The 25,041-nt window shown below is 51.6% G+C and overlaps 1 protein-coding gene across 1 annotated transcript in view; it reads left to right on the forward strand.

Moving 5' to 3' along the window:
* The first annotated feature begins 273 nt into the window (after window positions 1-273).
* Window positions 274-25,041, forward strand: part of TGM3 (transglutaminase 3) — a 38,476-nt gene continuing 13,708 nt past the window's right edge. The window contains exons 1-7 of the mRNA XM_042979830.1: window positions 274-280; window positions 11,390-11,647; window positions 11,998-12,240; window positions 12,870-12,988; window positions 14,257-14,385; window positions 17,120-17,297; window positions 17,388-17,523. Of these exons, the coding sequence (XP_042835764.1) occupies window positions 274-280; window positions 11,390-11,647; window positions 11,998-12,240; window positions 12,870-12,988; window positions 14,257-14,385; window positions 17,120-17,297; window positions 17,388-17,523 (1,070 nt within the window). The remainder of the gene's footprint in view (window positions 281-11,389; window positions 11,648-11,997; window positions 12,241-12,869; window positions 12,989-14,256; window positions 14,386-17,119; window positions 17,298-17,387; window positions 17,524-25,041) is intronic.

Consider the following 25,041-nt stretch of genomic DNA (forward strand, 5'->3'; position numbering starts at 1 on the left):
AAAAGTGAACGCCTGGTGTTTCTTATCTCCCTTCTTCTCCCTAAGCTGGTCTTGCACAAACAGGATGACCTTCCATTGGGTGACAAGTATGTCGTAAGTGAAACGTTTACATGCACGACAGGAATGACCTGGTGCCTCGCCCACCTCATTAGAATTCTAATTGGATGTGTAGGAGAGGCTGCTATAAATGGTAAGGAGATCCCCAGCTGTCTCCCCACACCTTCTGTCCGTCTGTCCGCACCATTCCCAGAGAAGAGGCAGAGGAAGGCGAACATGACAGGTGAGTGCATGGCGTCTACTCTACAGGTCCTTGCTGGAAGCTTCTCCTGGACCAGCCTGAGAGGCCAGTGTTCAGCTCGGGACAGCTGCCCCAGGGGCTCTGAAGGCTAGATCTTAGTATTTAAGGAGGGCATTCAAAGGCGCCTCTTTCTCAGTGGCTGCCTAGTCCCTCCAGCGTGGTTCCAGGGGTAGAACATGCTTGGAATGTAGTCCAGAGTAATGGGCCGTGTATTCAACCCAGCTGGACCTCACATCCCTCGGACAGATGGACGAGTCTCGCCCCTTTCAAGCCGGCTGAGACCTGCTTCCCGTATTTCTCAGTGCGGTTTTCCCAGCTGTCAGTCATGTCAGCAAAGAAAAGCACATCTCAGAGCTCCAAGGGAGAGAGAGTGATGGCGTGTAAGTTGATTAAAAAAAAAAAAAAAAAATCATTAGCGCGGCTGGAATGTTCCTAAGTAAACCACACATCCGGAAGCACCGCAGGCTCTTTTTTGAAAGGGACTTGATGAGCTGAAACTTCCCCGGGGCGGAAGGAGCAGGTGTACCACAGGCCATCCCTGCAAGCAGCACCGGGGAAGGAGGTGGAAAGGAGCTACAGGAAGTACAGGTTTTTTAGTTCTGCGGTCGCCGGTCGCCGGTGGAGGCTCTGGGCTCTTGTGAGCACCCCTGCCAGGCAGCGTGCTAATTATTGCCTGTCATGGGTGCTCAGCCTAGTGGGTTGCCAGAGACGCCAAACCCAAACAAGGCATGAGTCAAACCTGTAAAATATCGCGAGTGGGGGTTAGGACCTGGGGAAGCTTTGCCAAAGAAATCGCTCAGCACGATGCAAACGGCGAAGGCCGGTTACTTCGGAATCCCAAAGAGCAGGACGGGGGCGGGGGGGGGCTGCAAACACAAAACCCCCTCGGCCCCCACGGTCCCCCGTTTCCTCCTGTGCACCTGCAGCATTGCTGGGTTGCCGAGAAGAGCTCTGGATCCTGCAGACGTTAGCACGAGGGGATGTCAGGGTCCCCTGGGCCGACTCCCTCCCTCTAGGCGGACTGTCGGGGCCGCACAGAAAGTTGGTAGCAGAAGCCAGACTGCCCTTTCCATTCTGTCCTATTACCAGAGCTGAGTTCCTAGATGAGCGTGTGTGACCTCTGTGACACGGAAAAGCGGTACCGAACTTGAACTCTCTTCCCCAGCTGCTTTTGTGTTCCTTAACGTCACCGAGCCTCAGGTTTCCATTTGCAAGAGGAAAGGCCTGGAGTAAATAGACTCCAGGCTCCTTCTAGTAGGAAATGCTGTGCCATGAGAGGAAAACCAGGGGCGGGGAGCATGGGCCCCAGGGCCTAGTGTACCCCCCCAATAGCTCTGCAGGCCCTGCAAGCCCCATCCCCCCAAACCTGCCCGCCGTGAGGCTGCTCCACACGTGTGGGCCCAGCGTGTCAGTGCCTGTGACTCGTGGAGACGCTGAGCTCTAAGAGCTCAGCATCTAAATCGACCAGAGATGTCCTAAGGTCACAACAGAAGGTAGACAATAGCCGGTTGGGGGAAAAAAAAAATCAATTTTTTAAAAAGGCAGGGGAGAGACAGGTGAATTATCTTCACTCCCTTCGACGTGTCACATTGTCACACAGGCAGTTCCTAGCTCAGCGTTTAGCCCCCCAGCCAGGCGGTGCTCAGAAAATGTTTTCCGAATGAATGAATTTTACCTGTTGGACACCTCGGGAAAGGAGCCAAGGGGAGGTGCAGACGGGGACAAAGACAAATGAACTGTGGTCTCTGCCTTCCGTGAGCTCTCAGCCTGACAGCGCTTGGAAACACCAGTTGGTAGGCAAGTGACCCGCAAGGTGGACTGTCACGAGGCTGCATTGCAAATCGACCCCCGTGCTGTGGGGGCCGAGGCGGGGAGGAGATTAACTCAACCAGGGATGGCGCCGGGGGAGCGAAGCAGACGGCATTTGGTCACAAGGAGTCGGGCACAGCGAGGAGTTTTGCGGGGTGAGGAGTGTTCTGGGCACAGGGAACAGGAAACGAAATGTGGGTGGGCCGGCAGGCGTGACCCAGGGGACCAGCAGGGTCCCACGTGTGCAGGTTTGAGAGGACTCTGTGTCCCGTTCCTAACTTAAGGTTCTAGTTGGAATCTGCAGGGGCTCAGAGAGAGCAGTCTGGGCTGTGGTGGGGACCACGGTGGCAGAGGAAGGTGTGGCTGGCAGCGGTGGGGGGGGGGGGTGTCCTGGGCCTGCTGCCCACTGGGGACATTGGGCTCACCTGCAGGGGAAGCCCTGTTCCCTCTCCCCCAGAGCCACTTGGGGGCCCGGGGTCAGAGGCAGAGTCCTCGGGGTACAAACCTGTGGGAGGCCAGGACCGACCTTCTGGGGACGAAACCCTCTGTCCCCCTGGGGCCGTCAGCTTTCTTGCCAATTGCTTTACTGGGCAGACCACTACCTTCCGGGCCTCGTTCCCGATGTGCAAAGGACCCGTGCCATTCTGGGCTGTGGGTCTGCCGCAAAGCATTTTTCCCCGGAGCTGGGACACCGGCGGCTCTTTCTTCTGTAGAAGCAGTCGGGCATTCCTGCTGGGGTCCTGCCTCCGTCTGTAGACCCGGAAGCGTCCAGGACTCTCCTCGCAGGGGCCCTCGCTTTGCGTTTCAGCCCCCGGGACCAGAGCAACATCTAGGCTCTCTCTGCAGGCCGAGCCGCCCTGTAAGGCTCCGGGGCTCAGGGTTGCAGCCCTCAGGCTCAGCTTGTGGAGGAGGACAGCTGCCCCCTGCCTGCCTCAGGCCCAGCAGCTTCCTCTCACCTGGGGTAGCCGCTGCTGTCCCCCTGCCCTCGTCGGACCCAGACCTGCCAGCGGCTGTATCCCCTTGCAACGCAGGCTGCCCATTTCCACTTTTGCTACCCAAGATTGTATGGGGAGGTCGAATCGCCAAAGGGTGACAGGCTCACATCCAGAGAGGGGCCCTGGGTTGCGTCTCAGCTCTGTCTCTGCTAGCTGAGTGACCTTAGGCAGCTGACTTAACCATGTGTCTCAGCTCTCTCCTCTCTGAAATGGGGCTCTTTTAGGGGCGCCTGGGTGGCTCAGTTGGTTAAACGTCTAACTCCAGCTCAGGTCATGATCTTGTGGTTCGTGGGTTCGAGCCCGCGTTGGGCTCTGTGCTGACAGCTCAGAGCCTGGAGCCCGCTTCGGATTCTGTGTCTCCCTCTCTCTCTGCCCCTCTCCCACTCGTGCTCAATCTCTCTCTCTCTCTCTCTCTCTCTCTCTCTCTCAAAAATAAACATTAAAAAAAATTTTTTTAATGGGGCTCTTTTAATATCCCCTTTCTAGATGCTCAGGCCGCATGGCTCATTATTACTTGGGAACTTCTTTTCCTGAGCCTAGTTCCTCCTTGCCTTGGGGTCTGAAGACAGACGCTATGAGATGAAGTCCCTTTTTTTAATCGAGGAGTTTTTCCAAGGAACCTCTCCCACTAAGACCCCCATCCCCGACCCCCTCACCAGCCCCTTCTCAAGTCCCCAGTTCTCGTCTTTGTGTCGTTTTTATTCACCTCATATAACTTCTCAGTCTGTCTCCACCCTGCTGGGCTGTGCTCCACGGATGGGGCAATCCCTCTCCCCAGGGCCCACATGCCGGCCTGGGGTGTGAGCTGAAGGCAGGAAATTCTTTTCCCTATCACCTCCAAGCGGAGGGAACAAGGCCCCAGGGTTTTTGGTAGGGGCTGGGGGATGGGTTCAGAAGGTGCCTGGCCTTCCCTGCTCTTAGCCTTAGCTTCCTCCCCCTGTAAAAAGGAGGCAGCGATTTCCCCCTCCTGCTTCCCAGAGCTGCCGTGTGGCTCCGGTGAGGCACTTGGTCGTGAGAGTCCTCTGATGGATGTCCAATGACGCACAGGCCTACGGGAGTGATTCTCAGTCCTGCTGGCGTGTTAGAATCACCAGCAGGGTTTAAAACAGCAAAAAACATCCAACAAAACCCACCAATGCTGACCCTAACCGTGAGATCCTAATTTAGTTGGTCTAGGAAGGGGCTCAGGCCAGTAAGACTCTCTAGGCTATTCTTATGTGCGGCCAGGCTGGAGACCCACGGGGCCAAGAGGTTCTCACCTGTCTTTGGAAGTGAAGGGGCCAAGGAATCCTTCTTCCTCCCCGTGCCCCTGACCATGTAATGTCAAGGCAGGGAGTAGGCCATGGGGGCCCCTTCTCTCTGGCAGCTTCCTGGCACCGTGCTGAAGTCGGTGGCAGCTAGGAGTCACGTGTGGTCAGGCAAAACTTGGCTTCCAGTCTGGGCTTGGGTCCAGGAGCTGCCTGAGCATGTGCTACTTGGCAGATGACGTCAGCCAACTGGATTTTCAAATCTCTCATCCGTGAAATGGGCATAACGACATCGTAGGGGTTTTGTAACTATCGAAGGACGTAACGCAGGTAAAAAATGCACGGTGCCTGGTGCATCCGAGGCCCTCGATGGCAGCCCATGAGAAAGCTCAAGCCCTCTTCTATCCTGTGTTGCTATTGCCATTACGTGTGGGAAGGAGCCCAAGGGATTTGTCCCTCTGCCCTGCCCCCTGGGGCCCAGGCGTTAGTGAAGGGCACACGTTGGATCCCAATAATAACCCTACAAGGGAGGATGTTCAGGTGTCACTGTCCCTTCTACAGATGGAGATGTGGGGAGCTTGCCCAAGGCCCTCCAGACTGCCAGTGCAGGGCTCATGCCCCAGCACCCCAGGGAGCTTCACCAGCCCCTTGTTCAGCTGCCCGCAGAACCCCGTCTTCCCCACCAGCTGGGTGCCAAGGGACAGTACCCACCCCACCCCCCCCCATGCTGCACAGGGATTGAACTTGTCCGAACGTGGTGGGGGTGGGGAGGGACGAAGGGAAATGGGCCAGGCTCAAGAGACCTGAGATCTGAGAGGAAAGCCCTGTGTGCCCAGGGCCAGTGGGAGACTGGCCAGGAACTAGGGGGTGTTCCAGGTGCCTAGAGGGGAGTGACAGGGAGAAGAGGGAGAACTGGGAGTGGTTCACAGCCCCTCAGTGACCAGGATTTCAGACCTGGTTTCTGAGCCAAGCTCTGCTTCTAAACTACCCTATAACCCTCTGGGGGCCTCAGTGTTCTTCCTGTAAGACGGGAATATGGGATTACATCACTGTTTTTCAAGCTGCCTGTTGTCACTCATTAGAAGACTGTAAAATCAGTTTAGTGGATTATGACCAGCCATCCAAAAAAAAAAAAGGAAGAAGTAGAAGAGAAAATATCGGTACATTGTACATAGTAAAGGTTAGTATTGTTTTATGAAACTTAGTTGTAGACCCATGTATCTAAACACTCTAAAATTTCCTTTCTTTCTCTCTCTCTTTCTTTCTTTGTTTCTTTCTTCCTTCCTTCCTTCCTTTCTTTTCTTTCTTTCTTTGTTTCTTTCTTCCTTCCTTTCTTTCTTTTCTTTCTTCTTTTCTTTCTTCCTTTCTTTTCTTTCTTTTCTTTCTTATTTCCTTCCTTCTTTTCTTTTCTTTCTTTCTTCCTTCCTTCCTTCCTTCCTTTCTTCTTTTCTTTTCTTCCTTCCTTTCTTTTCTTCCTCCCTTCCTTCCTTTTCTTTCTTTTCTTTCTTCCTTCCTTTCTTTCTTTTCTTTCTTCCTTCCTTTCTTTTCTTTCTTTCTTTTCTTCCTTCCTTCCTTCCTTTCTTTTCTTTTCTTTCTTTCTTCCTTCCTTTCTTTTCTTTCTTTCTTTTCTTTCTTTTCTCCCTTCCTTCTTTCCTTTTCTTTCTTTCTTTTCTTTCTTCCTTCCTTCATTCTTTCCTTTCTTTTCTTTTCTTCCTTCCTTCCTTCCTTCCTTCCTTTCTTTCTTTATTCCTTCCTTTCTTTTCTTTCTTTCTTTTCTTCCTTCCTTTCTTTTCTTTCTTTCTTTCTTTCTTCCTTCCTTCTTTCTTTTCTTTCTTTCTTTCTTTCTTTCTTTCTTTCTTTCTTTCTTCCTTCCTTTTCCTTCATTCCTTCCTTCCTACCTTCCTTCCTTCCTTTGAGAGAGAGAGAGAGAGAGAGAGCGAGCATGAGTGAGTGGGGTAGGAGCAGAGAGAGAGAGAATCCCAACCAGGCTCCACTCAGCTCAGAGCCCGACTCAGGGCTCAAACTCATGAACTGTGAGATCATGACCTGCGCCAAAATCAAGAGGTGAACACTTAACCAACTGAGCCACCCAGGCACCCCATACTCTGGAAAATGTATTTCTTAATGTGGTCTCTAACAAAATGCTTGAAGACACTCAGCTAGATGGTTTTTAGTTTATCTATCAACCTAATTAGGTCTAGAAATCTGTAAGATAAAAATCTGTCTTGTCTAGAGACAGGACCTGGGCAGGTGGGGAAGACCTAACCACTTGAGTATCAATTATGTCATGTTGGATCACCTACCAGCAATTGCATGGTGTGGCCCCCCCCCGGAATAGGAAGCAAGAACCCCAGCCACACAGCTGGCAACCTCTGTCTACTGCTGTCCTGTCTGCGGTGGGTGATTCAATTACAGAGCCAGGCTGATAAAGATGGAGACAGCTGACTAGTAGCACAGTCTGGAATCTGTTCTGTGCTTCTCATGCTATCCCTGCCAAAGGTAGACCACAGAATAAGTGGGTGGGAGTTACATTTCGGGTGTATGCGATTAGGTTTGGTAATGAATAACACCGAGTTCCCAAGGAGCAATGGCTTAGAGACACAAGACAGGAATTTACTTCTTCCTTCAACAATTGATCTTGATGTAGGCAGTTCTGGGTGCAGAAGGCAGGTGCACGGATCCCCGGGGGCCCGGGCTCTGGAGGTAAGCAGATTAAGGGCATTTGTCAACTATTTTTATTTGTTTTCATTTTTTTAGTTGATTTCTTTATTTTGAGAGAGAGAGAGCAAGCGAGCATGCAAGTGAGGAAGGGGCAGAGAGAGAGAGAGAAGGAGGGAGAGAGAGAGAGGATCCCAAGCAGGCTCCACACCACCAGTGCAGAGCCCGACGCTGGGCTCCAACTCACGAACTGCGAGATCCTGACCTGAGCCAGAATCAGACGTTTCACCGACTGAGCCACCCGGGGTTGCCCCTGCCAACTGCTTTTAAAAAGAGGTTTCCTCAAAGGAACTGAAAACAGGTATTCAAACAAATGCTTGCATATGAACGTTCATAGCAGCACTATCCAGAAGAGCCAAAAGGCAGAAAGAACCCAAATGTCCCTCAACTGATGAGCGGCTGAACGAAATATGGTATAGCCATATCATGCAGCCAGAGGCAGGAATGAACTCCCCCAAAATGCCATCACATGGCTGAACCTTGAAAACGTAATGCTAAGCGAAAGAAACCAACCCTAAAGACCACCTATCTGTGTGGTTCCTTTTATACGAAATGTCCAGAAGAGGCCAGTCCATGGGGAACAGAAAGCAGGTTAGTGGTCGCCAAGGGGGAATGGGGATTGATGAGTGGTTCTGAAACCGGATAGTGGTGATGGTTTCACAACATGGTGAACGTACTAAGCGCCTCCGAAGCGTCCACTTTAAAACGGCTAAAGTGGCCAATTTCATGTTCTGTGAATTTTAGCTCAATGAAAAAAAAAAAAAAAAAAAGAGGTGTCCTGGCAGTTAACGTATAGAACTTCTGCCTATGGGTCATTGGCCAGAATTCATTCACAACTACTCTTCCCCATCCCCGCCCCCGTCCCCGGCTGCAGGGGGGCCCAGGAAATGTAGTGCCCAGTTATATGGGGGATTTAATTACCAAGAAAGAAGGGGTGAGGAAATATCGGGAGGGACACTTAGCAGTCTCTGCCCCATTGGGACTGCTGGTGGCAATGCTATTCTCAGGAGAAGGAACTGGAGTCGTGGCCCCAGGCCTGACACGAGAGGCGAGCAGAACTCAGGGAGGTGGCATGGGACCAGGAGAACACGGGAATGAGAATCCAGAGTGTCCCATTGTGGGCAAGCCACCTTCCGGGCCTCCCTGTGCTCGCATCCGGAATAAGGACGTGAGCACATGATCCGTCTCCAAGGTTCCTTTCCCTCTGATGTTTTTTTAAGAGTGTGTGTTAATGAGTCCACCGTCAGAGTCACATCACACAACTCTCCCTTCCTCCCTTTTGTTCTGTCCAGACTGGTGCAGAAAACTGCCCTGAGGCTCGTAAACCTGAGAAGAACCTTACATGGTTGTGTCCCTCCCCCGCTCCCTGCCCTTCCCCTCCCTTCCACTCTGGCAGAGGGGGCTGTGATTAGGGGGACATGAAGGGGTGGAGGGGGGAGGGAAATGAGGAAATCCACAGATAGGGTGACCAGATCCTCGATTTGGGGGCTGGCAGAGCCAGTCCTAGGGTTCAGAGGCAGGACAGTGACTGCAGGTGACGGCCAGTGGAAGGAGAAAGTTTCCAGAAACCACACCGGAGGCTTCACGAGCAGGCACTCGAGCTGCCCTGTCCACTCCGGGCGGCAGGGACAGGCTGCTCCCGTTTTATGCAAACCCCCCCCCCTGCCCCCCGTGCAGAGCGAATGCTATTTGGGAACACATTTCCCTTCCCTGCCCTGCTCACTCTCTCTTCTTTGTCGGAATGAACATGCCCATGGGGAGGAAAATGCATGGTGAGGTCCACTCACCCCCTGGGTAACTTGGGAACTGAAGGTCCTGCACGGGTCCCCCTTCCAGGCAGGGACCCAGGGGCTGCCGGCAACAGGACGGTGCCAGTAAGACCTGAGTTCAGAACCTGGCTCTGCCAGTTGCTAGGCCTACGGACCCCAACTCAGAAGTTTATCCCCCTGAGCGTCAGTTTCCAATGCGTATGAGGATTCCACCCACGATGTCGGCCATGTGCTCTGTGTATTGTTAACAGCAGTTGGCGTATGCAGGAGACCGAGGCCACATGTGAGCCCCGCTCTCCTCACCTCCCCGCTCAGAGAGGCCCCGGTGCATCCCGCAGGCACCCTGCTGCGGAGTTTGGCTCCTTCGTGCCGGGGCTCACGCTTGGTGTTGGGAGATGCAGAGAAGGACACGGGGGTTTAAACCCTGAGCTGGTGGCAAGATCCCTCCCTGGACCCGCTGTCTTCGGCTCACACCAGCCCGGACAGCCTGCATTTCACTTGGGAGTGTCTTTGATGAGCCTGTACCCATCTCTCCAGCTGCTTGGGCCGGAGCCCCTGGCCCCAGGCCTGCCTCGGAGGCCCACCCTCTCCCGCCCCCCCTTCCTCTTGTGCGCAGCGCCTCTGCGCTAGCCAAATGACACCCCTGCTTGCCCTGCCTTCGGATTCCCTTCCCCACCTTCTGGAATCCCTTCGCATCGAACAAAACTCTCTCCAAGACCTGGCACTTCCAACGAAGGCTTTTCTGATCTCTACGACCGGAAGTGGTTCTTTTCTGCCTGCCTCTCCTAGCCACCTTTTATCGGGGGAGAGTGGACTCACCCCCTTCCCATCATCCAGTCCCACTTGGGCTTGTCTTACCCACGGCTGAAGCTCTTGGAGGGTTAAAACTGCTTTTCATACATGTTTACACCCCCGGCGTCGTGCTTAATGTAATGTCCTGCAAATACTAGGTACTCTAGATGTGTTTGGTGATTGGATGCCCCCTGCACACCTTTCCTTATGGACAAAATTTTGAGCTGTCGTCATCATGGCTGTTGCGTGACTAGTTTTTTTATTTGTTCAGTTATTCCTTCATCCATTGGTTTATCTACTTGTCCTAACACCACCAAGCAAGGCGCCAGGCATCAGAACGGGAAGATCAAGAAGGCACATTCTAGGTGGCTCAGCTGGTCAAGCATCTGACTTCAGCACAGGTCACGATCTCACGGGTTCTTGGGTTCGAGCCCCGAGTCAGGCTCTGCGCCGACAGCTCGGAGCCGGGAGCCTGCTTTGGATCCTGGGTCTCCCTCTCTCTCTGCCTCTCCCCTGCTCACGAGCTCTCTCTCTCTCAACAATAAATAAACATTAAAAAAAAAAAAAAAGAAGACATATTCTGATGGAGAGAGACAGACACATATAAAAAAAAAAAATAGTTGTGCCTGGCACGTCTATGGGAATGCGTCACCACACTCCCATCATAAAGCCAGAAAAACGGTTTGGTTTGCAGAGGAATGGATCACAAAACATCTCAAATTCTTGCTTGAAGGAATAAACTTTCTCAGAAGGTTTATGCAGGTGACACTCCTTGTACATCATGGCGTGGGTCATAAACCCTCCTCAGTTTAGTTCCACAATCACATAAGAAGGGGTTTGGGGGCGCCTGGGTGGCTCAGTCGGTCGGGCATCCGACCTCGGTTCAGGTCATGATCTCGCGGTCCGTGGGTTCAAGCCCCGCATCGGGCTCTGTGCTGACAGCTCAGAGCCTGGAGGCTGCTTCAGATTCTGTGTCCCCCCTCTATCTCTGCCCCTCCCCTGCTCATCCACTCTGTCTCGTTCTCTCTCTCAAAGATAAATAAACATTAAAAACAATTTTTTTTAAAAAAAGAAGGCGTCCGAGATGTTTGCCCTCAGCATCTTATCCAGAGAACTCCTGGAGCTTTGACTTGTTGCTATCTACCACTGTTTTCGGTGAGCATTTGAAAGTCCCCTCCGGACCAGTGATCGCCCCATCTCTAGGCCTAGAAGTGCTCCTTAGAGCACTAAGGAGTCCTGCTGTCCTCCTCAGCCAGCAGCAGAGACCCAGGCCGACATCCAGGTGCTGCACATCTAGGGAAAGCAAGAAATACACGGGTCAGTATTTGCTGGATGTGGCACTTGGTATCTGGGAAGGCCCGAAGGGGAAAAAAGCAAAGCGAGGCAAACCAGCGTGGCGGATTTGAGAGACAGCGCCCCCTCCCAGTCCTGCGTGAGCCCCCACCCCCACCCCCAAAGCAATGACGCTCCCGCGACACAGAGTGTGATTACCCAGGGCTGGTTACCTGGTTCTCCTGGCTGGTTGGGTGAAGCTATGCTGAACGCATGGCCTGTTCTTTCAGGGTCCAGTGACGGTTGATCGAGTGGAAGAGAGGATATTCTCAAGCCTTGTGGGTAGTGTGTGCAGAGAGGCTCAGCTGCCTGAAGGGACAGAACGGGGAAAAGGGTGTGAAGGGCTCACCTTGCTCCATCAAGGTCTTTGAATTTTAATGGGGTGCTTCCTAGAAGTTGGACTCTTCCCCAACCGGCCCCACCCAAAAGCTTGTCCTTGTGGTAACGTACGCCTTTCCCCACCCCACCTTCCCTCGCTTTCCAGGACCTTAGGTCCCCTCTTCTGTCTTCCAGCTTTAGAACCCCAGAGTATCAACTGGCAGGTGACCTCCAACCGGCAGGCACATCGCACAGACAGGTTCTCCGGCCAGCAGCTCACCGTGCGCAGAGGCCAACCCTTCAGCTTCTCTATGAACTTGAACCGAAGTCTTGACAGTGGAGACAGTCTGGGCTTCATAGCCTCCACAGGTACCTGCTCCCCGCTCCCACACACAGGTCTAGAACGGCCCTTGGGGCTGTGCTTCCAAGGGTTCGGTGGTGTCACACTGGGCCACTAGGCTCTGGGTCCTAACCCCGCTCTGCCATTGATACTTGGTGTGACCTTGGGCAAGCCTCTGCTGGTCTTTGAGCCCAAGAGTCCTATTCTTCAAATCAGGAGAGATTTGGCCTACCTGCTCTCTGTCGTCACTTTCAGGGCTCTTCCGTGGTGCTTCGGGGGATGACGTCCCCCTCCAAAGCACCCCTGTGGTTAGGTTGGAATCTGATCGCTCCCCACTGTCTGGCCAGCTGTTTTCATTACCCTCTGTCTTCTTCTACAGGGCCTTACCCCTCAGAGTCGGCCAGGACAAAGGCTGTGTTTCCGCTCTCCAGTGGGATAAGTCGTGGTGGCTGGAGCGCACAGCTCGTGTCCAACAAGGACAATGTTCTGACCATCTCCATCTCTAGTCCTGCCAATGCGCCCATCGGATGGTACACGCTGAGCACCCAGATCTCCTCCCAGGGCAATGACTTCGTTCAGAAACTTGGGACGTTCATACTGCTCTTTAACCCCTGGGTGCAAGGTAGGCATCCAACCAGCCACACGCCTAGCCATCAGCTAAGCAACACCGATGGAAAGGAGATGGGGGGATGATTTTTATAGGCTCAAGTTTGAGTAGCAGGAGTGCGTGGGATAAGGAAATAGCATAGAAGCCAGAAGTCAGAAGTCACGGATTTTCATCCCAGCTCCGCCACCTAATCAGCTCTGTAAGTCTGGGCAGTGGCTCTATCCTTCTGAGCCTCAAATTCCTTACCATTACGTGGAAATCCTGCTGTCGCCTCCGGGGCTACTGTGGGGACCCCATGAGCTTTTACAAAGCGCGTCACGTGGTGTAACTATAAAAAAACAATGACCACAGTATAATTCTACAGCATGGAGGCCGCTTCTTGCCCGAAGGAGCAAGTATCTCCCTCCTAGGGTCTCATTTTCTGCCCTCCAGGTCATTTCAGGTTCTCTTACAAGTTTATAGTTCCCACAGTATGAGTTGGAAACATTAGAGCTCACAGGCTTCGTTCCTCGGTGGAGGTTGGGGGACGGGCTGCAGGTGTGGCCTGCTCCAGCCACCAGGCCGGCCCTCAGGAATGGGAGAACGGGTCTCCATAGTCCTCTGTAGGAGTCTAGTGCCTGGGATCTGACTTTTGTATCAAACAGAGGATGGTGTCTTTATGAGCAACCACGCGGAGAGAGAGGAGTACGTTCAGGAAGATGCCGGCATCATCTATGTGGGGAGCACAAATCGAATGGGCATGGTCGGCTGGAACTTCGGGCAGGTAAAAGGGTCTTAAGAAGCTCTGTGGCAGTCCCAGCGGAGAGGCAGAAGTTCCCAAACCTGCCTACCTGCCTGCCCTTCTAGTCATACATGTACTCGTTCAGAAGACATTTATTGACCAGCCGCTGTGTGCCAGGCCCCAGCCGCACACTCGAGACACGGAAGGTGGAGAAAAGCACATTATCTGCCTCTCTGAGGGGGACACAGTCTAGGGGGGCAAAACGAATATACAGCTAAATCAATACATTGAGGAATTATTGGTGTCATGACAGACGAATGAGGATAAGACCTAGGAGAGACGCTCGGGTTAACCACACACTTTCTGTTAATCGTAATTCTGCGTAAGAATACGACGAAACTTCCCTAGTGTGAGCATTTGGCCTCTCAAAGCCGTAGCCTCTTGGTCCTTCGTTACTGTGACCCCCCCCACCCCAACCCCCCCCCAATCTGAGTCCACAGAGTTCTCAGCTGTGCTCAGCCTAGTTAGATGTTGGCCCTTTGGGTCGAATTGCATTGGAAGGAAGACAAAAGGGGGGAAAAATGTATAAGGGCATACAGTGCACCCAGGGGTGGAAGGCAGGCTGATTTTGACGGCATGGTCTGGAAAAACCTCTCTGAGGAAGGAACTTTTAATCAGAAACCTGAGAAAGGGAAGGGAGCCAGATAGATATCTTGGAGAAACACATCAGAGGCAAAAGAACAGCACACACAAAGCGCCTAAGGCAGGAGAGAGTGTGGCCTTCTCTGTTTGAGAAGCAGTGACAACAAATAAGTCTTATTTGGGGAACACGGCTTCAAAATCTTTTAGTGAGATATCTTATCTTTATAACTAGTTCCCCGGAGTCTAAAGACTATGCTCAAAATCATAGTCAGGGCCAGATGGAAACTTTGGGATGAGCTTGGCCCCATCCCCTGTCGTACAGATGGGGAAATCGAGGCCCAGGCAGGCTAAGTGATTTGCTCCCCGGGCCATGACAGTGAGGGGGTCTCGTCCCCTCTCGGGACCTCGGCACGGGACCTCGTGCATGGCGAGGGCTCCGGACGAGTTTGCAGGCTGGCAGGCAAGCTGGCAGGTGCATGGGTGAAGCGCGGCAACCGCTGGGCTGGGCGAGGTGGCTGCTCCTAGAGAGCTTCGTGTCCCAGAGGCCACGGAGCGAAAGGGCCCGAGTCATTCCTGTGGTTCCCACCGGTATGTAGCTCCTGTACCCTTCAATAGTGAACGCTGCTTGTCATTTGTCTCATCGTAACGGATGGTCCCATTTGGAACAGTTTGAAGAAGGCATCCTGGACATTTGCCTCTCAATCCTGGATCACAGCCTGAATTTCCGTCGGGACCCTGCTACCGATGTGGCCCGCAGAAGCGACCCCAAATACGTCGGCCGAGTGCTGAGTGCCATGGTGAGTGACAGGAGAACCATAATAACTCGTGGCTCCCATAGATCAAACCCAACTATGGGTTAGGCACCTGCGTCCTTTACACCTGTCATTGAAGACTCACAAAATCTAGTTGGTGGCTATAACCACCCCATTTGGCACATATGGAGGTGAGGCTCCTCTAAATTAAAGACACATGGTGAGTGAATGGCAGAGGCAGAAACTGGCCGGGCCCCAAGGCCCTTTCCGTTGTATCCTGAAGCCTTTCTCAGAAGATAAGGGCACTTGCCCTTTTGCCGTCCCCCACGCTAAGTAGGGTGCACAACTGAAACTTTGCTCCATCACCGGACCCCCTAGGGGGGAAAAGGTGAGTTCCCAAGTGAGCCCGGGGTATCAACCCGCCTCTGCTGTGCTCCATCCCGTGCAGCAGAGTGCTCAAATGTCAGACTGGAAAGGCAGCAGGCCCACCGGCTCTTTATCTAGATGGGGAAACCCAAGTGGGAACCGAAGTGGGAACCCATGGGGGAACCGAAGTGACTTGCTCACAGCACACAGCCTGAGTCAAACCAGAGCAAGTCTGCAAGCTGCCTGCACGGCCTCTGGCATTCACTCAGTTCTTCCACGTGGAAGACCTGTGCCCCCTCCCCAAACACACACACACACACACACACACACACACACACACAGGCTGGATCCTGGAGGACTCTCTCTCTCTCAGGTACTGGCTGTGTAGAGAAAGCCTCCATTAGAAAGGGTCCAAACATGGAGTCAATCTGCTCAAAAGTTACCAGTTAAAAAGCTGAAAGTTGGGGCGCCTGGGTGGCATCCGACTTCGGCTCAGGTCACGATCTCACGGTCCGTGAGTTCGAGCCCCATGTCGGGCGTGGTGCTCACAGCTCGGAGCCTGGAGCCTGCTTCAGATTCTGTGTCTCCCTCTCTCTCTCTCTCTCTCTCTCTTTCTCAAAAATAAACATTAAAATTTTTTTTTTTAAAAAGCTGAAAGCTAAAGAGTTCTTGAACATTAATCCTCTGAAACTAATTGCCCAGAAGGTGTCCCCCTTTCTGGTTGTTGTTAATGGACGAGGCATTCCTGGTCTCTACTTTTGAGTTGGAGCCTGAGTTAATGAGCTCGTTACGTTGTTAGAAATTGGAACCATCTTCTGACTGCTTACTAACCAAAGGGCTTCCTGCAAGGGCATGGAGTCTAAAACGGAGCCTTGCAGGAAAGGAGAGGGGAGGCCCAGGGAGTATGGAGGCGGTGGGCTAGAACCAGGGAAGTGGGGCCTGGGCTGAGCTTTGAAAACCAAGTGGCCCGGGAGGGGTGGGACGGAGCTGAGGCCCAGGTTAAGGGAGGCTGAGTCTCACAGGCCCAGGAGAGGGTGGGTGAGGCCAGCCGGCTCTGGCAGCTGCTGACTCACTCTGACCCTGGGGACAAAGCACCGTATCTCAGTGCCAAGTTCCTCAGCTGCACCTCCCTGCCACTCTCTCCAGACCTCCTGGTCGGGCTGGGCTTTGAGCTAATTATGGCCTGCGCAGTGCTTTGAGATGCTCTGTTTTCAGCTGGAGATGACCCTGCTGATTACCACTCCGGTGGCTGCGGCGGGGGTACCTGTGACTCAGGAGATGGGCTGGGCTGTGCAATCTTCCATCTTGGAGGAGGCCCGTCTTGCCTGATTCCACGATTATAGCCCAGGCCTTCCCGGAAGCTGGGCAGAAGAGCACATCCCTCATACGGAGGGGCTGCGGGAGGCTGGGTGAAGATCCTTCTGGGTCCAGACTATCTGTTCTCACCGGTCTTGCCACTCGCAGAGCCCCACAAAGAGAGGGAGCAGGCCTCGCAGCCTCGATGGTTGGGTTAAATGCCTGTCAAAGTTTCCTAAACTTCGAACACTTGGGCCGCTGGAAGTCATTTGTTTCTAACTTTCCCTGTAGGGGAAGGAAGGTGAAGAACCAAGGCCCAGAGAGGTTGAATGGCCTGCCCCTAGTCACCCAGCTGACAAGTGGCAAAGTTGGCCTTATAACTTGGTTTCTCCTTTCTTTCTCTTTTAACTTTTCTGTCACGGAAAAGCCCAGACCTTCGCAAAAGTAGAGGAAAGAGTAAACTGAACTCCCGTGGACCCACCCCCAGCTTCAGTAGTTACTTTACCCAAGGCCAGTCTTGTGTCATCTCTGACCCCCTCCTTTACAGATTGTTTGAGGACATCATTTCATTCGTAAAGACTTCAATATGTGTCTCTAAAAGACAATGGAACTCCGGTCTCTTGATTCCTAATCGGGTGCCCTGTTCACATTGCATCTTGCTTGTTACTTCCCCAAGAATCACGTCTTAAGTTGAATGAATGAATGAATGAATGAGTGAAGTGAATGAATGAAAAGCAATATTCCATCTTTATGCGTTCCAAGAAGAAGTTGGCTGCTTCATAGACTTCCAAGTCAGACATCAACGACAGTCCCTGAGTTCTGGCAGGCTGGGGTACTGACTCTGCCTTGCCACTGAAAAGCCGTGGAGCCTCAGTTGGCCATGTGAGTCCGCTCACAGGATTGACAGATGGGTCATGGGCCATCGATCATGGCCCAAAGCACTTTTAAATTGCTAAACTGTTCCGTGCCCCTAGAGGATCGCTATTACAATGATCATCCCCAAATCAGCCAGAAAGACACAGAGAAACCACTTGACCATCTCCCCGGTTCCCTTCCTCATCTCCCCGCCTTGTCCCCTGAACTCTACGCTGATTCATGTGGGGTTTTTCCTGCCCAGGTCAACGGCAATGATGACAACGGTGTGATCTCTGGGAATTGGAGCGGCAGCTACACGGGTGGCCGGGACCCACGGAACTGGAATGGCAGCGTGGAGATCCTCAAGGAGTGGAAAAGGTCTGGCTTCAGGCCAGTCCGATATGGCCAGTGCTGGGTCTTTGCTGGGACCCTCAACACAGGTACTCTGCGTCGGTGGGCCGCAGTAGGGGGCCCCAGGAGGGTCATTTCCACAGCAGCCTGGGTCCTCATACGGCCCCCTTGACTTGCAGTGCTGCGGTCTTTCGGGATTCCCTCCCGGGTGGTCACCAACTTCAACTCGGCTCATGACACAGACCGAAACCTCAGTGTGGACGTGTACTATGACGCCTATGGGAGACCCATGGACAAGGGCAGTGATAGCGTGTGGTGAGTAGTTGACCCTTTCTGAGCACCACCCCTGAGCAGCTTCTGGGACCCAGTTCCCAACAGGAGCTGGGAGGCAAGTTAACGCATCGACACAAGCTTTAGAATGGAAACGTGGGCGGTGCTGATTAGACGTCTAGGAAGATCCAAAACACCCCTTCCCAGGGTCCTGGGAAGTCTGGCGGTCCACCCCCCTGCCTTCAGATGAAGGCTCTGATACCAGTGAAAGCCAATGGCTCAGGGGCTGTGCGCAATTGCCCTGAATTTACAGGGCCCATTAGACCCTCTGTACTTCAGAACGGTAAATGCTGAAACTATTGATTTTCCGTTGATAAATATAAATTTACCTTATTTCAGGCGACTCGTATGACTTAGGGGCTTTCTTAAAGGAAAGCAACACATTTTCTCTTACGCATATGTACTTTTCGTGTACCTGGATCGATACGATACAAAGCTAGTTTATTCTGGATTCCAGCTGAACATAAGAAGCTTGGTATGTAATTGAACATATACATTTCTAACCGTATATATGGCATGTGCACGTGTATCTATACATACACATACACATGTAATGTATAATAGATGGCCCCCGGAGGCAGGCTATATAAAACTTATAGACATAGACCTATGACTTCATACGGCAATATATATACGTGCAATAAATATTATTACAGCTATCTGAGATTGTGCAGTAAGCCAAGTTATTACCAAATGGCAACTGAAAATAATTATGTCTATATCTGTACATACACGTAGATATCTCTGTGCCGATATATGCAAAGAACTACAGGCCTATGTCGATAATCTACCGTTTTAATCCATTTCAAAGGCTATCCCCCCACACACACACCATCCCTCACATGCATGCATATGGCTAGATAACCTGATGCCATCTATTTCCAGACGTTCAATTCTGAGACAGTCTTATAAAATATTCCCTGTTACTTAATATTCTCAGAAGAGGGAAGTCCAGCTTTTCTGAAATGCGCTTAGTGTAACCGATTGAATGAGTCAAAGGGGACTAAATACTAATGGGAAAAGTTGTTCAGACAAATCAACAACAACCCCCACACCAACGATGGAACTGGGTGATATCAATATCCCCTCGCCTCGGAAGGAGAGTAAGACTTATGTAGCTCACCCAAGGTCACGTGGATTCCAGGGAGTAATGAGGGAGAGAAAGCTCATTTCAGGATGTCCTTTCTTGATCTGTGCACGTACAACTTCCTCTCTAATGGCATTGCTGCTTTAGCAAGATTTTGTTTTCCAGCTTCTCGTAAGTGGGTACCTTTTCTTCTCCCTGGTCTCTTCTCCCTGGTTTTCTTCTCCTTTTTGTTGTTGTGTCCAAAATCCCACCGCAACCTGTTTTCATCGCTGGGGCAATGTCATTCCTGGCCTTGGTTTCCTTCACAAGAGTTGATGCTCGGCCCAATACCATTTGGGAGGGGAGGTCCCATTGGGCACAACCCTTCTGTGATTGTCCTACATGCTAGGAACCTCAGAGGGACCAGAGAGCTCGAGACTCGGTCCCTCTGCTGCTGTCAGAAGACAGGGAAGGGGCAAGCCATTAGTCAAGACCATTTAGCGACACAGGATGGTGTGTGGTATGCCAGGGAAACACATCAGACGGCAAGCACCGCGGGAGCTCGGGAAAGGAGGCCTCAAGGAAGGCTTCCTGAGAACAGAAATGTGGGGCCTTTAAGCTGAATTTGGAATTAGGATCCAGCTCTCTTGGTTACTGGTCCACACTACCACACCACATTAGCTTTATAATTCAGTCCAGATGCGACCATCTTAGGACAAGCATGGGCCCCTGGAGGCATTCCAGGGTGTCTCTGCTGTCTTTTTTGGGGGGGGCCTTGTTGGAGGGTGTCAGGCCCCAAAAGCTCTGATTCTTGCTGGGGGTCTCCTCACCCCACACCCCTCACCCTCTCACCCCCCACCAGCTTCTTCTGAAGTTTCCTCAGAGAGCAGTGGCAACCAGGGGTCCCTCCCCACCCCACTCCCTACCGGTTGCAGGTGGGGACTGGTTGATAGAAGGACAGGGAGGGCTGGGTCTTGGTTCCAGCCCCGCTACCATCTTGCCCAAGGACTTTCGGTAAGCTACCTCATCTTTCTGGTTCCACGCTTATCCATCAGTGACATACGAGGGTTGGCCCCAGACTAACGCTCCCTTAAGACTCTCACCGGCTTTCGTTGTTTCGATTCCCTGCAACTCCGGCTCACCCCACTTTTTGTCTCCCTTCCCAAGGGACCCGTGCTGTCCCTTCTGTGCAGATGCCACCCGGCGGGGGGGGGGGGCGGCGGGGAGGGAGAGAAACCACAAGTCGTCCTCCGCCTGGAGGGACTTCGCTAACCTCTTAGTAGAAGGATAGTCTGGGTTTGGACAGAATAAACCTTGATCCGAATCTCTGCGGGTTGCAAATGTTGAAAGCCTGGAGAACCTTGCCCAGATCTGCCTCAGGTAATAAATAGAAGGTAGGGATCAAGTGAGGTGAAATGGCCAATAGTGCCTGATAATAACAGCAGCGACGAATAGCCTGTTGAGCAATCGCTGCTTACCGGACACTTCTCTCGGGGCCCACGCGGGGTCTTCAGGAACAATGAGGTAGGGCGGTATCGTCATCACCCCCTGTTCTGTAGTCAAGGAAACTGAGACACAGAGTCACCCCCCCCCCCAGGGCACATAACCAGCAAACGGTGGAGGTGGGATTCAGAACCCAGGCAACTTGGTACCAGAGACATGCCAGAGAACATTGTTATTATTCCTGATTAATGTTACCTTGAGCAATCGAACCCTGCTGACTCTGAGATTTTCCCGGTTTGGCTGGATGCCAAGCAGGGCTGCGGTGAGGTTGGGTGCCGTCCAACCCGTGCAGATGGAGGGGCCTGGTTCTTTGATTCACACTTCGGTGGCAGATGGCTCTTCTCTGGGAGACTGAACGCTCTCTCTCGGGGCACCTGGGTGACTCAGTCAGCTAAGTGTCTGACTCTCGATCTCGGCTCAGGTCAGGATCTCGCGGTTCGGTTGGTGAGATCGAGCCCTGAGTCCGGCTCGGCGCTGATAACCAGGGGCCTGCTTGAGATTCTTTCCCTCTCCCTCTGCCCCTCTCCCGCTGGTGCACTGTCTCTCTCTCTCTCTCTCTCTCTCTCTGTCTCAAAATTAAAAACTAAACATCTTTTAAAAAGACTAAACGCTATCTCATGGGCTCAGTGAGGGGAAATGGCTTGCCCGAAGTCCAACTGTGAATTCGGGTCCAAGTGAGGGGTGGAACACAGATCCCTGTCAACGGGACTCTCCCGAGTCAGAGAACCTTAGGAGACTGGAAGGATCTTGGGGAGGGACCTGCTGATTCCGTACACGAGAAAACAAAGGCCCGGAGAGAAGTAAGAGAGACATTCAGCCTCTCTAAATTAAAGTGTATGACTTTACATAGGTTCCTTAACTTTTTTGTGCCTCAGTTTCCCATCTGCCAAACGAAGGGCTAGGCCGGGGGACCTCAGCAATTTCTTCCAGATCTTTCTTCAAATCACATTAACTGCATCCAGTGGGGTAGGTTTTCTTCCAAGCCATGCTGCTCATGCCAGTGGTTCGGCTTAAGAGGGACAGGGTTCTGGAGTATTCGCTTCTCGAGAATCAGGCTCCTCTGGGGGTGGGGGCAGGGAGCTTAGTTTGAGATGCTTCTTTCATTCGGTTCCTTTCCGAGCCACCGTAGAGGAGGCCTGTGGGGCCTTGTTCTGTCACTGAACGCTAAGCAAAAGATTTGGAACAAGTACGGCCAAGGTTATCGTTCCCTTGACATCTCTGGCCTGTTTTCCTTATTTGCCTGACTCGATTCCCCAATTTCTGGAGTCACAGACCTGACTCTACTTGCAGACTTTATATAGCTCTGAGATAGAAGGCACGTGGGGCCCGCCCTGCCCGGTCACAGGGAGGTAGAGTTGCCCAGTTCTGGGGCAGAGCTGTTGGCAACCACACCTCAGCCTGTTAGCTGGCTCGTGATGCAATCTCTCCATGGCTACCGGCCTCCACGAACACGCGGCCGCCCCAATGCGCCTCGCTCACACTTGCGGCGAGGAAACCAAGGCTCCCAGAATGGCCCGGGCCCCGGAAAACACGATGAAGTGCGTCCCCCGTGCCAGGCCCTGCCCGGGGCCCAGGGCCCCAAGAGGAGCGAGACGCAGTCACTGGGCCAGAGGAGCTCGCGGCTGCGTAAGGAGACTGGCAGGTGTGGAGGAGAAAAGCCCAAATAACTGCATCCTGAGTGAGATTCAGAGATAGCCCAGACGTGCGGCCGGCGCTGGCTCCCCGCATCAGGAAAAGACTTTTTGGAGGAGGTTGTGTCTGGACTGCTTTGAGGACAAATGGGAGTCTACCAGGGGAAGGGAGAGGGCTTTGGGGGTTCCTTTCTAGATGGGGTCTCCTGACCCCATGAATTCAGCAGAAGGCAGATGCCGTCTCTAAGGCAATGGTTTATAAACTTCCAAGATTATATTAGAACCGACTTAGGTGGGGGGGTGGGGGTAGATAGGGGAATTCGCATCTTTTAGTAAACGCCTCAGGTAGTTCTAACACCTGCAGTGTGTCCTTTTCTTGAGCCCCACCCCCCTCCTCCTGAAACCCCTCGAGAGACAGGCACATGCATCCCAAATAATCGTGCTTAAAGTCCTGGCTTCCAAATGCGGGAGGGACCAGGATGTAATCTGTTTTCTGCTCTTAAATTCCCGCCCTGCAAATAAATATTAAAATCCAGCGACTTATCAATTTTTGATACAAACCCGCCCTTCCTCTAGGGTTCTCTGCCAGGAAGTAGACGAACGCGAAACTTGGTGTTCCTACTGCTTTCCCATCCCTGTCCCATCCCTTGATCACCTCACACCCCCTGCTTTCTCCCGGGCGAACTCTCACTGATCTTGGAGGGCCCGTTCCAAAAGACTTATGGATCTTGCTAGCAATCCTTTCTATGATGACCCTTTTCCCCCCCCAGTTACAGGCAGTTTCAGAATAAAGAAATGCAAGCCATCTGTAGTCCCATTGTTCACATACTTTGAGTAGTTGATCGTTTTCCAGCCCATCTTTCCTCCATCAGTTGTTTATGGAATTGGGATTATACATTTTACGAGGCAGGGTACAAGACAGAGCGTATCACAGATGCATCCTCCTTTTTTTCCACACCTGGAAACGAACCTTGCTGTTTTGTTTGTTTTCTATTTTATTTGTTTACATTTATTTACTTCTGATAGGAAGAGGGACACAGAGCACTAGTAGGGGAGGGGCAGAGAGAGAGGGAGACACAGAATCCGAAGCAAGCTCCAGGCTCTGAGCCGTCAGCACAGAGCCCAACGCGGGGCTCGAACTCACGAACTGTGAGATCATGACCTGAGCCGAAGTCGGATGCTCAACCGCCGGAGCCACCCAGGCGCCCCCTGTTTGTTTGTTTTAAAGTCCTGGGCTTTCGCCCAAACATTACATGATGAGCATTTTCCCTGTCTTTAAATAATCTCCAAAATAAGGTTTTGAGCGTGTCAAATTCCACTGTATGGTTGAACCATTATTTCTTTTCCTACCTTTGCTATTACTATAATCCCTATTCCCTAGGTTACCTATCTATTTCCCTGTTATAAATAACACACTAATGGACGTTCTCAGATATAAATCTTGAGCACAATCTGTGATTAGTCCCGTAAGAAAGATTCCTAGACATGGCATGTCCTGGATTAAAGGGAAGGAACATTTTTAAGGCTTCTGACATCTACTACTGTGGCCTTCCAGAAAGATTGTGATGACCTATGGTCACTGCAGTCGTGAATAAGAGCGTTGTTTTTCTTCACTCGTATCCTTGCTTCGTATTATTCTTACTCATCTGTTTATTCACCTCTTATGGCCTTATCCCCTTCTGCCTTGTGTTGGAGCTGACTTTTTATATCTCCCCTCGTTCCTTGCAGGACTAGCACGGTCATGTGGCACCCCATAAGTACTGACGGGGTGCTTCTAACTCCTTCGGTAGCTGCCTAGCATACACAGATTTCCGTCTGGCCCCACAGGAAGCCTCTTCCAAACATGCAACATGAAAACAAATTTTTCCTGATTATAAAATAATAACAAAGAAGTACATAAGTAATGCGCAAAATTACTTCCCAAAGAAAAACACTAATAACATTTTGAGATGGATTCTCCCAGACCCTTTGTCCTGTCCACACATTAGATGGATGTGTGGTGGTTTTCATGACCCAAATAGGATCAAGTTAAACTATTTTATAATTTTTTATATCTTTCTATGTCAATCAATAAAAATTTAAATTTGTTTATGTTTTATTTTATGTTTGAGAGAGAGAGAGAGAGCTGGGGAGAAGCAGAGAGAGAGGGAGACGCAGAATCCAAAGCAGGGTCGAGGCTCTGAGCTGTCAGCACAGAGCCTGATGCAGGGCTCGAACCCACGGACCATGAGATCGTGACCTGAGCTGAAGTCAGGCACTTAACCGACTGAGCCACTCAGGTGCCCCTTTTTCTTTTTTCTTGGCTTTTCTTTTCTTCTCTTCTCTTCTCTTCTCTTCTCTTTTCTTTTTGTTGCATTTTCTTTTCTTAAAATTTTTTAATAAGTAAAAATTTAGAGAGACAGATAGGATCGTGTGGTGGTTAAAAATCAGGGACCATGCACCATTTCTTACTCGATATATTTTAGACGTCTTTCCACGTAAATGCTAGCTTGGTTTTGCTCATTCTTTTGGACGGTTTTCTGATATTCTGGTGCATGGCTGTGCCGCAATTTCTCTGGCAATTTCCCGCCTGACGAATTTCTCCTCCATTGTTTTTGCTATTGCAAACAATGCCACGGTGAGCGCCTTTCCACGTGTACCTATGTGAGCCCGTGTGACTTATTTTATAGAAGAAATGCCTAGAAGTGGAATTACCAGCTCAGTGGGTATGTAGATTTTTAAAGGTTTTTCGTACCCATTACCCAATGGCCCTCCATACATGTCACCCCAATTTAAACTCCCACCAGTGAGCTCTGACAGTGCCTGTGTTCCTACATCTGGAAACAGGCATCACACAACCACATGCATCATCCTGGGCCTTTGTCTTTTCCCTTGCATGGGTGTGATGGTATCTCTTTGTCACTTTAATTTTCTTTCCATGGTCATGGGATTAAACGTATGCTAGGGTAATCATATGTTCAGTGATCGTTTGTATTTCTTTTTTTTTTTTAATATGTTTACTTGACAGTTTTTTTTTTTTTTAATTTTTAAGTTTTTATTTTTTTATTTTTGAGAGAGAGCACATGAGCAGGGGAAGGTTGGGGGTGGGGGAGGGGACAGAGGATCTGAAGCGGGCTCTGCGAGGACAGCAGAGAGCCCGATGTGGGGCTCAAACTCACGAACTGAGATCATGTCCTGAGCTGAAACCGAGTTGGACGCTTAACCAACTGAGCCACCCAGGTGCCCTAATCGTTTGTATTTCTTACCAAAATTGCCTGCTCATTGTCCTTTCTTGGTGTGTTTGACCCGTCCTCTTGTGTTTTT

The sequence above is a fragment of the Panthera tigris genome, chromosome A3 (assembly GCF_018350195.1).
Source record: "Panthera tigris isolate Pti1 chromosome A3, P.tigris_Pti1_mat1.1, whole genome shotgun sequence".
In the NCBI taxonomy this organism is placed as follows: Eukaryota; Metazoa; Chordata; class Mammalia; order Carnivora; family Felidae; genus Panthera; species Panthera tigris.